Below are 17,290 nucleotides of genomic sequence, written 5' to 3'. Positions count from 1 at the left end.
GACTGTCACTTTATGTAAAGGATTTGGATGTGAATATAGAAGGCATGGTTAGTAAGTTTGCAGGTGACACCAAAATTGGTGGCATTGTAGACAGTGAAGAACGTTCTAAGGTTTTGGAGTAGATTTGTAGCTCTGGTTGTGGGTGTTGAGGTTGGTTGGCTCACCGAGCTGGTTTGTTGTTCCACAGACGTTTCGTTACCATGCTTGGTAACATCCTCAGTGCAGCCTCTGATGAAGCGCCAGTGTGTTTTCCCACCTGGTTTTTAAACTCAGGAATCCGTTGAGCTGGATTACCTCACTTCCGGTTTTCCTTTGTAGTGGAGTGTATATGGGGTCAAGTTTTATGTGTTTACTGATGGCTTTCTTCATGGAGTACCAGGCTTCTAGGAATTCCTGTGTCTGTCTCTGCTTAGCTTGTCCCAGGACTTTGGTGTTGTCCCAGTTGAATTGGTGGTTCTCCTTATCCATATGCATTGAGTGTGGAAAATACACAGACGCTTCAGAAGCTGCACTGATGATGTTACCCAGCATGGTAATGAAACGACTGCAGAACAAGCCAGCTCGGCAAGCCAACCAACCTCAAGTGAAGAAGGTTTTCTAAAATGAAGAAAGGGATCTTGTTCAAATGGGTCAAGGGCTGAAAAATGGCAGATGGAGTTCAATCTGGATGAATGCAAGGTTTTGCATTTTGGTACAAAAGGGTGGAGCTTATACAGTTAATGGTAGGGCCTTGGGTAGTGTTGTAGAACAGAAGGACCTAAGGGTTCAGAGACATCATTGTTTGATGTTTGTGTCAAGTAGACAGAGTAGTGAAAAAAAGCATTTGGCACACTTGCCTTCATTGCTCAGTCTGGAGTATAGGAGTGGGGAAGTCTTGAAATTGTACAGGACATTGGCGAGACCTCTTCTGGAATACCACGTCCAGTTCTAGTCGTCCAGTTATAGGAAGGGTATTATTAAGCTGGAAAGGGTTCAGAAGAGATTTACCAGGATGTTGCCAGGTATGGAAGGTTTGGAGTTAAGAAAGATTAGATAGGCTGAGACTTTTTCCACTGGAGCATAGAAGGTTGTGATATGGGCTAGGAGCAGGCATGTGGGACTATTTGAGCTTGGAATTATATTTGGCATAAACTGGTTGGACTGAAGGGTCGTTTCCATGCTGTGTGACTCAATAACATTGACAAATTGGATGGAGTGAGTGGATAGCTGCAGATAAAGTTCAATGAGGAAAAATGAAATGATGTATTTAGTACAATGATAAAGGGTTTGTAGGAGTAAAGATGCTGCCTTTTAACAATTTGTGTAGAATCACAGGAAGAGAAAACTTAAAAGCTTACAGTATTCTAGGCCTCACTATAAAAAGGGGCATAGAGTAAAAGAGCAGCGAAGTCATGCTGCACCTATGAGTTAGACTTCAATGGAGTACTCATAGGAAGAATTGGAGAGCGAGCAGACTTAAAAATGTGCAAAAGAAACAGATCAAGTGAGGAAAAAAAAGTGTTTTGTTTTCACTCAGCAAGCATTAAGGTAGGAAATGCATTGCCTGCAAGCGTGATGGAGGCAGGTTCAATTGAGGCAATCATGAGGGCAGTGGATGATTTAGATAAAAATTACAGCTCAAAAGATAATGGGGAAAATGCAAGAGATTGGGACTAGGCAATATTGCACATTTAACCAGCTGGTGCAGGCATGATAACTTCTCAAAAGGCAGAAATAACATTAGAATAAACTCCAGAGGCAGTGTACACAGTCTGTGCAAGCTGGGAGTGTGAAATGTAATTCCCAGAAATGGAATGGAGCTCACTGTACATCCATGCAGGTGGTGATGTTCCTACACATTTGCTGCCCTTTTCCTTCCAGGGAGGTTTTGGAAGGTACTGGCAAAGGAACCTTGGTGAGTTACATCCTGTAGGCGATACATGTTGCTACCACTGTACATTGGTCAATTTTGAAGGTGGTACCAGTCAAGTGGGCTGCTTCATCCTGTTTAGGGTCAAGTTTCGAGTGTTAATGTAGCTGCACTGATATAGGCAAGTTGTCTTCCTAGATTGACATGTGCCTTGTAGAAGGTGGACAGAAATTAGGTTGTCAGGAGGTGACAAATGCCACAGAATTCCCAGTCTTTGGCTACAAGAACAGGTCATATAATTCATATGGCAGTTTCAATTTGATTTCTGATCAGTGGTAACCCCAGGATGTGGCCGCAGGGGGAATTCAGTGTTGGTAATGCCATTGAAAAAAACCGATTAGTATTGATTAGGTTGCCTCATTTGAGATGGTGATTGCCTGGCCCATGTGTAGCTTGAATTGTTACTCATTTAAATCAGCTCAAACATAGGGAGATGTTCAAAAGAAAAACAAACTGCTTCAAAAGGAATAGGGGAGAAAAGAAAGATCAGGAGTAGATATTCACCTGTCAAGTCTGCTCCATCATTCAGTAGAATCATGGCTGATCATCCAACTTAGTACCCTGTTCTGACTTTCACCCCTTTAATCTTTTAACCCTAAACACTATTTTCCAAGTCATCCTTGAAAACATGCTATGTTTTGGCCTCAACCACTTGGTGACAGAATTCACCAGGTTCACTACTCAGTGAAGAAGTTTCTCCTCACCTCACTCTTAAATGGCCCACCCAGAATCCTTAGACCGAAGTCTGATTCTCAACTCCAGGCTCATTGGCAACATCCTTCTTTTATTTATTTGTTCAAATTTTATAGGTTTGAGAGATTCCCTTATTCTTCTTAATTCTAACAAAGATAATCTGAATAGATCCAATCTCTTCATACATCAGTCCTGCCATCCCACACATGAGCCTGGTAAATTTTTGCTGCTCTAGCAAAAGCATCCTTCCTCACCTAAAAGGAGAGTACAACTACACATGATACTCCAGGTGTAGTCTCACCAAATGTTCTGTACAACAGCTTCAGCAAGAAATCCTGCTCCTGCACTCAAATTCACAAGCTACGATGTCCAACATGCCACTTGCCTTCCTCACCACCCACAATTCTTAATTTCAGTGACTGGTACACAAGGACACCAAGGTCTTGTTGTACATCCTCCAATGTATCACTGTTCAGATAATAATCTACTTTCCTGTTTTGGCTACTAATTTGAATAACCTCACATTTATCCATATTCTACTTCATCTGCCATGAATTTACCTACTCCCCTAACTAGTTAAAAAAAAACACACTAAAGCATCTCTGCATCCTCCTCATAGTTCCTACACCTCCCCCAAAAATAAGTATTGTATCTGTAAATCTAGATATATTCTATTGTATATTGTTTCCTCAAACAATATCATCAATTATGGCACACACTGACTTTATCCAAGTTGGTCCCAGTTTTCCAAGTGGTCTGCTATTAGATCTTTTGTAATGGGCTTGAGCATTTACCCTACTGCTGATGTCAGGCTAACTCGTCTATAATTCCGTTTTCTCTCTACCTCTTCCTAAACAAAAAAAGGAAAAAGAGGAGTGGAGTTACATCAGTTACCCTCAAATCCATAAACACTGTTCCATAGAGTCAGAGCAATACAGCATGCAAACAGGCCCTTCAGCCCAAACTGGTCCATGTTGACTATGGTGCCCACTCAGCTAGTTCCAATTACCTGCGTTTGGTCCATATCCCTCTAAACCCTTCCTACCCATGTACCTATCCAAAGTTGTTTTTTTTTTTAAAAAAACATTGCTAATGTACCTGCCTCAACTACTTTCTCTGGCAGCTCATTCCATATATGGAACACGGAGTGAAGTTTCCCCTCAGATCCTTCTTAAAATCTAACCCCTCTCACCTTAAACCTATGTCGTCTAGATTTCAATTCCCCCATCCCTGGGGAAAAGACTACATGCATTCACTCTATGTTCTTCATGATTTTATATACCTCAACAAGGTCACCCCTCATTCTCCTGCTTTCCAAAGAATAAAGTCTTATCCTGGCCAACCTCTCCCTATATCTCAGGGCTTAATAGTCCTGGCAACTTGCTCATAAATCATCTTTGCATACTTTCCAGTTTAGTTATGTCTTTCCTATAACAGGGTGACCAAACCTGTACACATAATACTCCAAGTGTAATCTCACCAATGGCTTATACAATTGTAACATAACATCCTAACTCATACTCAGTGCCTCGACTGATGAAGGCCAGCATGCTAAATGCTATCTTCACGACCCAGTCCACCTGTGATGCTGCTTTGAACGAACCATGTACTCGTAGGTCCTTCTGGTCCACAACACTCCTCAGGACCTTACCATTTACTGTACAAGACCTCTTGGTTTGACTTTCCAAAGTGCAACACCTCACATGTATTGAATTGCATTTGCTAATCCTCAGCCCACTTCCCCATCTGATTAAGATCCCTCTAATTTTTGATAACCTTCCTATCAATGATACCTCCTAATTTTATGTCGTCTGCATACTTACTAAATCATGCCTTGTACATTCACATCCAGTTCATTTATGTAAATAGCAAACAACAAAGGTCCCAGCCCTGACCCCTGTGGCACAGGCTTCCAGTCCGTGAAACAACCTTCAACCATCACCCTCTGCTTCCTGCCAATTTTGAATCTAATTAGCTAGCTCTCCCAGGATCTCATGCAACCTAACCTTCATGTCTAGCCTGCCATGCAGGATCTTGTCAAAAGCCTTACTGAAGTCCATATAGACAACATCCACTGCCCTACCCTCACCTATCTTCTTGGTTGGCTCTTCGAAAAACTCAAATGGTTTGTTAGACAAGATTTCCTGCACACAAATCCATGCTGACTATCCCTGATCAGACCTTGATTGTCTGAATGTTGGTTGATCCTGCCCCTCAGGATTGTCTCCAATAAACTTGCCTACCACTGATGTCAGGCTCACTGGCCTGTCTTGGCTACCTTTCTTGAACAATGGAAAAACATCAGCCATTCTCCAGTCTTCCAGGACTTCAGCAGTGGCCAAATATGAAGCAAAAATCTCTGCAAGTGCCTCAGCAATTTCTTCCCTAGCTTCCTACAACATCCGAGGATGGATTTGATCAGACCCAGGGGATTTATCCACCTTAATGTATGTTAAGGATGCAAGTACCTCATTTCTGCTGATATGTATGCAGTCCAAAACATCCCCACTGGCTTCCCTTGTCTTGAAAGGGAAGGAAACCGTACCACAGTGGTAAACATGAAGGAGACAAAAAGTAGTTTGGCAGTGGGATTCAAACACATGCCTGCTGAGTGACTGAAACCTAATGGCTTCCAGCTGCTCAGCCATGTTCACTGACAGTAGAATCTAACAGAGTCATAAGTGGCACTGAACATCGAACATCCCGACTTCAGACCCGAGAATGGAGGGGGAAAGGTCATAGAAACAGATGGAGTGAAAAAACTCAAGTCATATAGCACGGAAACAGACCCTTCGGTCTAACCAGTCTGCACCGACCAAGTTTCCCAAACAAAACTAGACTCACATGCCTGCATTTGGCCCAGATCCCTCTAAACCTTTCCAAGTGTCTTTTAAACATTGTAACTGTACTTGCAACTACCACTTCCTCTGGCAGTTCATTCCACAAATGAACCACCCAAGAGGGAGAAAAAAAACAAATAATAAACTTGTCCTTCAGGCCCCTTTTAAAATTTTCTCCTCTTACCTTGAAAAGATGCCTGTGTTTTGGAACTCATCCATCCCAGGAAAAAGGCCTTGGTTATTCAACCCATGCGTGCCCCTCATGATTTATATCTATTAACCTCTATAACGTCACCCCTCAGCCTCCAATGCTCCTGGAGGGGGTGCAGGGAGCTAGTGGGTGGAAGATAGCCACAGCCTATCTAATCTCTTGCTATAACTCAAACCCTCCAGTCTCAGATCTTTGTACTGTTCTGGTTGCCCTGCTACAGCAAGATTACTACTAAAATGGGAGAGGATTCAGAAAATATTTACACTGTACTCCAAAACTGGTTTCACAAACATCCTGTACATTGGCAAAACAGCATCCTAACTCCTATATTCAATGGAGCGAGCATACCAAATGCCTTCTTCATCCACCGTCTGTGACACCACTTTCTAAAGGAACTACGTACCCGAGTCCCTAGGTCTCTGCTCATCAGCACCGCACAAGTTCTTTGCCCTCAGTCCTGCCCTTGCTCATCTTACCATAATGTAATACTGTACATTTATCCAAATTAAAGTCCACATGCCACTCCTCAGTGTATATATATCCCATTGCTAGCAAATAGAGCATCATGCAGGAAAGTGGGATGTTGATCATTTTGGAACGAAGAAGAATACATGATTATTTCAATGGGGAAAAACTGCAGAAGAGCTGCACCACAAAAAGGGACTTGGGGTTCTTGTACACGAAACACAAAGCCAGCACACAGGTAATCAGGAAGCTAACTCTGCACTGCGCTGCTACAACGTAACGTCTATTTGAAAATTTCCTACCCGAATGTCAACCCTTCAATGATATCCCCTATTATTTTTTAAAACTTACTTCTCAACTCTCAAGTAATGCAATTATTTTATTCCACTACTGTATCCACTGCCGTAATGTTTTACCGAGGTAGTCGTACCACAGGAGGGCAGACATTGTAAAAGCCACTATCCCGTGCCAGCTTATGTTTGCATGTTGCTGTTCTGTGCTCTGAACCAGTTGCGTGCCTCCACTTATTATTCTGCGATCGTGCGAAGATCACTGTGACACGTAGAATTATGAACGAATAAGGGTTGCATCTCTGAACGTCAGTGACATTCAGAGCCTTTGGCCCATTCGTGGAGCTTTGTATTCAGTGTATTTTCCAACAAAAAAATGTATGATGCAATAGGGATTGGGGGGGCGTGCAAAGAGATGGATCCTAGAATTTGTAAACCTTAAAGCAAAAAAGGCTCTTACATCCCAGTGTTCGGTTGGTACTTCCTTTTGAACCAGCAAGTCTACAACAGGCAGACAAAAAAGTGTCAAAATCTGACCAGGAACACTTCATTGATGCTACACACATCCCCCACAGCCGTTTCTAGACTGGACAAGCTCCACCCTTCTGGGTCGTCTGATCACCTCTCTTTAAAGGGGCAGTCCCCCGAACTACAAGAGTTTTTCATCTATTTTTTTTTTAAAAAGGTGTTATCTCCAACATCCCTGGACATAGGTGGAAAATATATCATAACCATTCAAAGTTCATATTTCTGACTGCTTTCTAGTAATGCTTGTTGACAAGTGTGTTTAGAGGTGAGTTTGGGCAACCCCAGCCACCTCCCTGGGAAAAGTAAGCTGGGATTTCAGCTAACATGAGGGCACCTTGAAATGGAGGCACTCCCAAAACCCAGAAAAAAAATCCATTAGGTCCCTTGGACTGGAAGAAAATCCCTTTGCTGATTCTTTGGAGTAGGCAGTTCCAGTGCTCACCCTGACTATCTCAAGAGGTTCACTTCATTAAGCTGCACCTTTGCACACTGCAGTTCTGGAATAATGCCACATATTCCCCCTTATTTGGGCTTCTATCAGCTGCTAGACTCAGTGGTCTGCTGATCCATATTCTGGCCAGTTCCCACCTCCCACCCAACCCCCATTCTGATAACCTTGCCACCAAATGGGAATGCTGTACTGACATGACTCCTGGCTATTTCCCTGTTTCCGAGCCCACAAAACCTGAAAGTTTCAAACCACAGCTTTGAGAAATGAAGGAAAAATTGAGGGGGCAGGCTGAAGTGTTTGCACTTGGAAGTACTAAGAGTTGGGACTGGAGGAAGAAAAGGTGTGTGTGTCTGGCCAGTAAGTTGCATCAAATTAGTGCATTTATCGTTTCCTCATTTTCTGTTTAGATTCAGTCCTAGCCTTGCAACAGCACCCCAAACTCCAGCTGGTGTTGGAAGAATAGCTCCTTTTCTGCTTTGGCCCTTTCCAGTCTTCAGGACTCAAAATTTGGGCTCAACAACCAAAGACCATAAACTGTCCTCCATTTTGATTCCCATCCCACCCACTCGGTGGTTTTTTTTTGTTTGCATGGTTTTGCTCTCAGCAGCGCTAACCTATTTTCTGCTGTTAACATTTACCATGCCCATCATCTAGTCTGCATCAGTATCTCTTCTCTACTACTGTCATCACTCCTTTTATCTTTTGTGCAGCGGGCACTTTAACCATGAGTGTCACTTGCTTCACACTTTTCTGTTGCGTAAAGCTCACCATACTTGCAGCCCCTTCATTGCTGAAGAAATACATTGGACTCGAAACGTTCCTGTCAGACCTGCTAAGTTTCTCCAGCATCTTCTGGTTTTAATACATTTCAGGTAATACTTAGATATTTCCAAGACAATACATCAACCTTTTTTGTCTTCCAAGCTACACCCTATCCTGACTTAGAAGTACACTGTTGTTACCTCTAAATGTTTCTAGATATAAAAGTTTTACAACTGTGCCCATAACAGTGCTGCTATCTGCTACATCCACAGCTTTATATAAAATAAAGAAAATTCACCAACTCCCTTCCTAGGAGTAACTTGGGCAAACAAAAATGTTGGTCTTGCTACCCCAAGAACAAACAAAATGAAAAATCATTATTCCTTTTTGCAGAATTCTTGTGTTGCTTAAGTTTGGGCAAATTATACCTGTTGGATATCTATCAGCAAATAATTAGTGTTCTAAGAATTTAAACATTAAGTGACAATCATGCATACTAGAATCCAACAGCTAAAATTGTGTTTATGTCAATTAATTTTAAACATGACAAAAATGCTAAGTGTTTGCTATTTAAAAAGACTACTTGTCTGACTTCTGATTTGTCTTAACTGATTGGAGGCAGTAGTTTCACAAGAAATATTAAAAACTTTAAGAATGGATAGTTATGAGAGACTCATACACAAAATTAACTTTGTATGGTTATTTTAATATATACTCACACGACACAGACCTCACCCACTCAGGAATATATTTGCATTCTGAAGCTACCTAGGTAGGGTCAAAGCAGTGAGGGGGTCTTCATCACTAACCAGAAATAGACTGCGAATTGTGTTGTACAGAGCCTTTGGCTGAGTCTATCAGGGAGGATGTGAGCCTAAGGGGGGCCACTATTCCAGGCAGCAGAGGCCTGCAGGTCAAAGCCTCCCTGTACATGGATGACGTTGCCTTTTTTTTTCCCCCCACTCTGCTGTCAGTGAGCAGACTCCTAAGCATCTGCAACCAATTTGAACTGGCCTCAGGAGCCAAGGTAAATTAAGGTAAGTGCAGGGGCCATGTTGTTTGGGAACTAGGCCAATCGATCCTTTATCCCCTTCACTCAGGACAGATTACTGAAAGTATGGTTCAGAGGGTCTAGGGCAAACGCCATTACTTGGAAATGTGCGTAGCCAAGGTGAGGCAGAAACTGGGCAGATGGGATTTGTTGGTCATTCAGCACAAAGAGATGGCCGTGACTGAGTGTTGCAGACTAGCACATTCCATAGTACAGGGAAGCCACCACCAAGATGCAGTGGGAAAAGACTACTTTCAAAGGTCTCAAATATATGCAAATAGTATCTTGCATGATTTAAAAAATGCCTTTGGATTTTGTTGCAAATGTAGAAAGTCAGATTCCAACATTCGTTTGTCCTCCATATCCAAAGATGTAGTGAACCAAGCTGTTTTGTAATTATATGTACATTAAAAAAACTTTATTCATAAAAGTATATTTTTTGCATAAAGTAAACTGAACTGGGGCCTCATTGCACACAACTGGTAAATCAGGTACATTGTAATCTGCCTGCAAAAACGTTGTGATCTTGTTTCAAAACTACTTTTCTACTAAGTACTATTTTCCTGTTTGTATCACAGTTCACATTGAATTGTTTTATTAAATAAGAATGTCAAACACATGGGAACACAGGAAATGATAGCTCAAAGAACAGGAAAAGGACCTTTGGCCATTCACGGTATCAATCACACTCTTCCACCTTCCCACCAATCCCCTCCACAGGAACCTATTTAGTTGTCCCTTGACCATGCTTAGAAAAAGCTATTTCTCTATTTGCCCTTGTAACAAAAACGGAAGACGACTAGGTTAAGATTCCCCTCTGCCCCATCTCCATGATTGGAGAGGGAACAGTTTGGAAGGAGATGGGTTTATCCGTAAAAGAAATGCCTTCTCCAATCCACCAACATGTATCTGTTGCAGTTTGTAAAACAATAATTTCAAATCAGGGTTCAAGGCTAACTAGCCTCCTAAAACTGTCAAACAATGAACTCAGCTCCCCTGATGAGTTAAGCGGTTTTGAAGCTTTGAAATCTGGCCAAGCATTCATATTGGGCTAAGCTGAAGTAACATTTCTTGGGGGGTGGTTACAACAAAGTCTACTGAAACTGCAGGAACAGATGGCTTCTCCCCACACCACACACAACTGCACCCACCCCACCTCCACCCCCAATCCCTCTGCTACCAGTCAAATGGCCTGTCAATAAATGCACCCAGCAGTGTTTTATTTTCTAACCCTGCTGGATAGCTGTTGTCTCCTTTAATCTTTAAAATGTAAGGATTTAAAAGATCAAGAATTAAACAGACCTTGTGTCTCTGCCACAAACACTTCATAGATCTGTGGCCCCATGCTGAGTTGAAGGGATTTGGAACAGTGTGGTATGTTTGAACTCAACTCTCATTTCAAATGCACCCGAGTTCACCTATCTCCCTTTGTGATTCGTACATTACCAGCAAAAAAAGTGACACCAGCCCACAATGGAAAACAGGTCTTGTTTATTCAAATGCCATCTGCCATTTTTAAATGCACCCAGAGTTATCCAAGTGCATAAAATCCAGCCTTTTGACTAAAAACAAAGCCTAGAGAGAAATAAAGGGAGACACAAAGATTGGATCTAGAGAATGCAAATAGAACAGAAAGGAAAAAATATTACAAAATTTGAAGCTGTCAAAGCTACAAAGCAGATTTATTGCATCCAGGAATGAGATGCAACATTTTAAATTGATTTCCTGAGTTCTAATAATTGATTCCCATTGCATTAACTATAGTCATTCAAAGGATAACTACACCATTAACTTTTTTTAAAAAAAAATTAACCTATTTTACAAGTCAACCTGTTCAGATATTACAACACACCTCTGGAGCAGGTGGTGTTTGAACTTGGTCCAGGGGTAGGGATACTAGCTTCATACTGCAAGGGGTCCCACACTTAATTGTGAACCCTGTTTCTCTAGCTTATTATGTTGGATAACGACCACAAAAACAACGACAATACAGGGAGACTAAGAGCAAAATGCCACGTTCCCAAAACAAACAGAGAAGTCTAAGTGTTCAGCGAGTCCTGGATATGCTCATTGACTACTGTTCTTTCACTAGCCCATTATACTTATTCTAACTCCACTATCTAGATCATGTTAGCACAGCACTAAAACAGATCAGTAAATAACAAAATGTCAAGGACACTGCATGAGCCAAAACTCCATACCTTACAAACTACTGCTGTAATAAAGAGCAGCTGCTCCCTGCTGCAGAGAAACTATATTACATTACTTCAAGAGAATGGAAAGGATGCATATTAAATGCAAATTTGTACAGCCCCAATTTCAACTTGGATCAGTTTGTCAGGAGTCTCATGGTGAGAAGCGCACCTTGAAGTAAAGAAAGCCTGGCCAATTTTAACCCAGTGAGTCTAATTTATTGTTTTTTTTAAAAATAAAATCTGTATCCTAGTGATGTCAGGGTCAGTGGATAGGAGCAGCACTTGGAACTGAAGTTCATGCTTTTGGTGATGAAAGGGAATGATATAAAATCAAAGTGTGAGATGGTGCTGAACCAATACTGACTAGATGTCGCATTTCAGAGAAAGTTCATTCAGTTGGTCCCTGGGATGAAAGAGATATCTTAAGAAATTTGAAAAGATTAGGCCTTATCCTATAGAGTGAGGCAAATGAATGAGATGGTCTGCGTGAAACATACAAAAGATCTTGATAGTGTTTGGCAGGGTGCATGCTGGGAGGGCATTTCCCCTTGTAATGTAGTCTAGAACTAGGGGACTTTTTATTAAAAAAAGCAAAGTAAAAATAGTTTCCCCACTTAAGTCTGAGTTTTTCCTTCTCTCCGGAAGGCTGGTGGATCTGTGAATAATGACCTTCTCCAGAAAACAGTGGAGTAAGGATCAGTGAATAGTCTCAAGGCCGAGTTTTGTGAATCAAAGATCCATCAGAGAGTCAAAAGGGTGTGTGGGGTACAGGAAAAGTGGATTTGGAGCAAAAATCAGACCAGCCATGATGTCATGCAAATGATGGAACAGGTTCAAGGGCTGAATGGCATCCTCCTGCTCCTAATTCATCATTTGTATCTGTTTAAGCAAAGAATGTTTGGGACTCAGGAAGACCAAAAGCTACATGCATTTCAGGACAGCACTTCTACTCCTCTTGAATCACCAAGCTACCAAACACAAATCACATTTTTAAAAAGACACAACTTATTTTGGCCTCTTCCGGGGAGACTTCAATCCTGGTCTTGGATCAGCCAAGATGGTCTCCTGAATGTCGAAGTTCAAATGCTGCCGCAGGGCCAACGATGTCAGTGTCAGGACTGAAATTTAAGATTAGGCCCAAGGTGCCCAAAAGTTGGAGTCTCAGTTGATTTTAAAGACAGTGAAGATCCAATGTCAACACTGTGGCCTCAAGCTGTTGAGTGCATGCTGACTGTTCTAAACATTTCCAAACAACCTGTCACAATTGGGAAAGTCACTTTAACCCCATTGCAATAATACAACATTATTTGTGCTACAGCAGATCAGGGTAATGTCAATTTTTGTTTTTTTTTAAAAAAAAGTTCAAAGTCTTAGAACAAAAATGGAATGTTCTCTTGTTTACAGCACTACAAACAAAACATCACTGAATATGTACCTTAATAAATCAAGCTCTACCAACATTTTTAATACATGATACTATTCATTAGAAAAATCATACTAAAATTTAGTCTCAAAGACAATATCTGAGGAAGAGTCATAGTGGACTTGAAGAATTAACAGTTTCTCTCACCACAGGTGCTGCCAGACCTGCTGAAATTCTCTAGCATTTTCACTTTCTAGTAGAAACTATCACAAGGATAGTTACTTGTAAGTAACCTTAAATTGTCCTAATGGCTTCACACAGGTTTAGGAAATGATTTAATAGTACTTTTATTTATAGCTTATCATTTTGTAAGTACTTTCCAAAGTGAATTATTTGAAGCACAGTGGTAATTGTTTCATAAGCAAGTACAGTGCATACCACAAAGAATGTGCTTGCAGAGATTGGAATGGTGAACAGAACAGGAGGACTCCCTGCAAATCTCCACAAAAGAACAATGGATCTTTATCATCCCTTTGAAATCACCAGAACAAGCAAAATGCTTGTCTTTCATATCATCTCAGACTTGAAAGATTGAACTTCCAACAAGGAAGCCCTCCTTTGGTCCAACACTATAGTATTGTGCCATAGGCCCTTTACAAACATTGTAGGGACCAAAATCAGTTCCCTTACTAAATAATGCAGATGCTTAGCGGCAACAACAACAACCACCACCAAGGTAGTAGAAACTGCAGGTGCTGGAGAATCTTCATTTCTGAAGAAGGGTCTAGGCCCAAAAGTCAGCCTTCCTGCTCCTCTGATGCTGCTTGGCCTGCTGTGTTCATCCAGCTCTACACCTTGTTAGCAACAACAAAGAAACCATTTTTTTGACAAGAATTCTGCAGTGTCCTGAGAAATAAGTCAACAGTAAGCACCTAAAAAATATTGACAAAGTAGAGTCTTTAAAGGGGCATTATGTTCAACAAAAGTATTGGACAAAGCTTTTGGTCAGTTGTTCACAAACATATTGAAACAACACATTAAGGGCATTTTATCTGATATCAACTGGCATGAAACTGGCACAAATGAATTCATGTCTATTTTATATTCAATGAGGTTACTTTCTACTGACTTCCAATACAAATCTACCAGCTGGATGAGTCTGATTATATTTACCCCTATATTCACATACTGAACATCAAGTCCCTTGAAAGTGATATTTTCATGATAAAAGAACTAGAAAGTTGTGTGTTACAATGAACAAAAGATTTGGAATCAATATTAACCCTCACTCCCCAAAGACCAAATGGGACAGTAAAGAAAAACCAAAAGAACTGTAGATGCTGTAAATCAGAAATAGAAACACATGTTGCTGGAAAAACTTGGCAGGTCTAGCAGCATCCTCGAAGATAAATCAGAGTTAACCACAAAGGGTCACTGGATACAAACAGTTAACTGATTTCTCTTGATTGATGGGGAACTGTCAGTTCGGGGATTAAAAGTTAGAATTGTGAAATGTGGCTGATGTTCATCATATAAGCATCTGTTACCATTTTTACAGTCATGATTTGCAAGGCCTGTCAGCATCTCAACTTGCAGGACGTTTTAGTTTAAGATTGAAAAAACATGCTCCCACAATGCATTTGGGAGCTTGTTCTCAGATTAGAAGGTGACTGTCAAGTTTCAAAGGGCTTGAGAAACTCTGCAGTTAAATTGGCCGCAGAAGGTATGTGCATGTTTATTTAGCCTATTTGCCTTCTCAACTAGTTGAGGAGATGTTATTACATATTTCTGGAGCAGGTGGGACTCAAAAAACCCTACTCTCAGTTCAGTACAGCTTTTAAACCAGCAGGATCCTCATGGCTCCTTTGGCAGAATGTTCTGCCAAATGTCACCTCTACTCACTGATGATCAATGATGATCAATACTCCACAACACCATTACACCAAGCCTGCTCCCCACAATCCCTCCCTCTACCCAGGTAACTGGGAAAGGCAACAGGGTTGGATTAAAAGTAAACAGAAAATGCAGTAGAAAGATAACAAAAGAGGAGGTTCAGCCTTTATATTTTGCCTAATGTCCACATGCTTGGAATTTCCAGGCCTTCCTCATTATCATGCTTCCCCATTTTGTCTACTACTGTAGAAAGACTAATTGTATTAAAATAAAAATCAATTGAGAGTTTTCAATAAGACCATGCACATTTAAATTAGACAGAGATGGTTCAGCTTATTTGGTGAAGCCTCAATTATTTGAATTACATGAAGTTGGTGAACATTTGCTGTCAGGTTCCTTCTCCTCGAACGTAAATTCAATATCACCATGGACAGAAAATGGCATCAGGAAGTGGAGTGCCCCTTTAAGGCACAAAACAAACTGTCCTCATAGGCTAACCAAGGAGGTATTTTGCAAAAAACTGAATTCTTTTCAACACCTAAATCAACTCATTGTAAGAAATAATTAAGACTAATTTCCCAAATCAGATATAAACAAACACAGAAATATCACACTGTACAATTTTTGTCCTTTTGATTATCACTAGAAAGCAGTCAGAATTAGTTTGGTCATTTGGAAATGAATACTGAGCCACAGTAATCATTAGGGCATCAATTAAATATCTGCATAACATCAAAACAAATATCAACATGTCAAAATGCTTGTCTTTCACATCAAAGAATCATGTTTATTTATTTGAGTCTCAGATTTAAACCTATCAGTAAGGCCCAGAACTTACCCACGACCAAATGGATTCTGTGGGACTTCCAATATATTTAATTTCTTCCTCATTTTCTTCCTCTGTCATTTTCTTTTCATACTTTCTCCAAAATGATTTACAAGTTCAAGTTAAATACACGTCCTGAGCTGTGTTGTTTCAAAGGAAATCTTCTGTACTAAGTATCAAGCATGTTGCTGATCATGTTTATGTGCTAATTTTACATGGCCATCCAAGCAGAAACCTGAGCAGGGAGTCAGCCTACAGTTATTACAGTCCCTGACCCCTTAGATATCCCAGAATCACAAAGCAACAAGTTCAGCTGCAGTTTTAATGGGAGGTTTAAAGATTAGTAAACAACCCAATTAAAGTATTGAAGCAGTTTAAGTATTATTAAATCTTACTTATCACAGTCTTGTTAATATCACATTCCTCTAGAAACACTAAATTGGACAATTGTCCATTATCATGGGATCCCATTAGGGCACTTGCAGAGTAAGTAGCTTCTAAATCAGAATTTGAGGAGCTCAGAATAAAAGAAGATAATGTCTAAAGCATTGATTTTAAAAAAAACACAAATTAGTGGTGATTTTATTCTCATGATTATTTGATTACATCATAATATTGAAATGGTTGTAAGTACATCATAAAAACAATGCTGATAACAGATCTCTTTTGCAACCAATTTAAGGCAATTGTGCATATTGCTTAATATAATAATGGTCAAACGAAAAGGCTCGTTCACAACTGAAAGGATGAAAACAAGGCCAGAGTGCAAAACATCTTAACTTAAGTGAATTAACAATGAGGAAGTGTCACATGTCAAATGAGTGAGTCAAGCCAGTTAAAAACCAAATGAACTGCAGATGCTGTAAATCAGGAACAAAAACAAAAGATTTGAGGGAGGGGGTCACTAGATCTGAAACATTAGCTTTGATTCTTCTTCACAGATGCTTCCAGAGCTGCTGAGCTTTTCCAGCAACTTCTGTTTTTGAGTCAAACCAGTTGCTGCTTTGAGACTTTGTTTAGGGTCTGCAACTGCTTTAAGTGTGCATTCTAGACACCAGCATTGCTTTATTCTGGCTTTGGCGTACTGCATTTGAATCATCCTGGCTACCTCTGAGGCATAGGGGATGACTTTTCTTACAGCTCCTCCACCTTCATAATTTTAGCAGTTTATGTATGTTTAGGTTTGGAAGTGGGAGAAAGTCCAGAAAAAAATTCAGCCTAAAGTATTGATCTAAATATGGGTTGGGAATAGAAGAGAGCAGGAGTGAGAGAGAGACAGCAAGAGAAGTGACCAAATTGTTATTCATAGTAAAATAATAAATATTTTCTTTACAGTAACACATCTCCTATTTCAATGCAAATACTTTAAAAGGAAAGGTCCCACTAAATGAAGCAGAGATAGTAGGAACTGCAGATGCTGGAGAATCCGAGACAACAAGGTGCAGGGCTGGATGAACACAGCAGGCCAAGCAGCATCATAGGAGCAGAGAGGCTGACGTTTCGGGCCTAGACCCTTCATCAGAAAAGGGGGAGGGGAAGGGGGTTTTGAAATAAATAGGGAGAGAGTGGGAGGCGGATAGAAGAGGGATAGAGGAGAGGATAGGTGGAGAGGAAACAAACAGGTCGAAGAGGCGGGGATGGGGCCAGGAAAGGTGAGTGTAGGTAGGGAGTTAGGAAGGGGATAGGTCAGTCCAGGGAGGACGGACAGGTCAAGGGGGTGGGATGAGGTTGGTCGGTAGGAGATGGAGGTGCGGCTTGGGGTGGGAGGAGGGGATAGGTGGGAGGAAGAACAGGTTAGGGAGGCAGGGACGAG

The 17,290-nt window shown here is 40.9% G+C and overlaps 1 protein-coding gene across 1 annotated transcript in view; it reads right to left on the bottom strand.

Annotated features, from left to right (window-relative positions):
- Nucleotides 1–15,814, bottom strand: part of lpin1a (lipin 1a) — a 137,125-nt gene extending 121,311 nt beyond the window's left edge. Inside the window, exon 1 of the mRNA XM_048597291.1 lies at nt 15,490–15,814. Coding sequence (XP_048453248.1) covers nt 15,490–15,558 — 69 coding nt within the window. The 5' untranslated portion in view covers nt 15,559–15,814. The remainder of the gene's footprint in view (nt 1–15,489) is intronic.
- Between the last annotated feature and the right edge of the window lie 1,476 nt (nt 15,815–17,290).

This window comes from Rhincodon typus, chromosome 5 (genome assembly GCF_021869965.1).
Source record: "Rhincodon typus isolate 14 chromosome 5, sRhiTyp1.1, whole genome shotgun sequence".
Taxonomy (NCBI): Eukaryota; Metazoa; Chordata; class Chondrichthyes; order Orectolobiformes; family Rhincodontidae; genus Rhincodon; species Rhincodon typus.
This window is presented reverse-complemented; position numbering and strand designations above follow the sequence as displayed.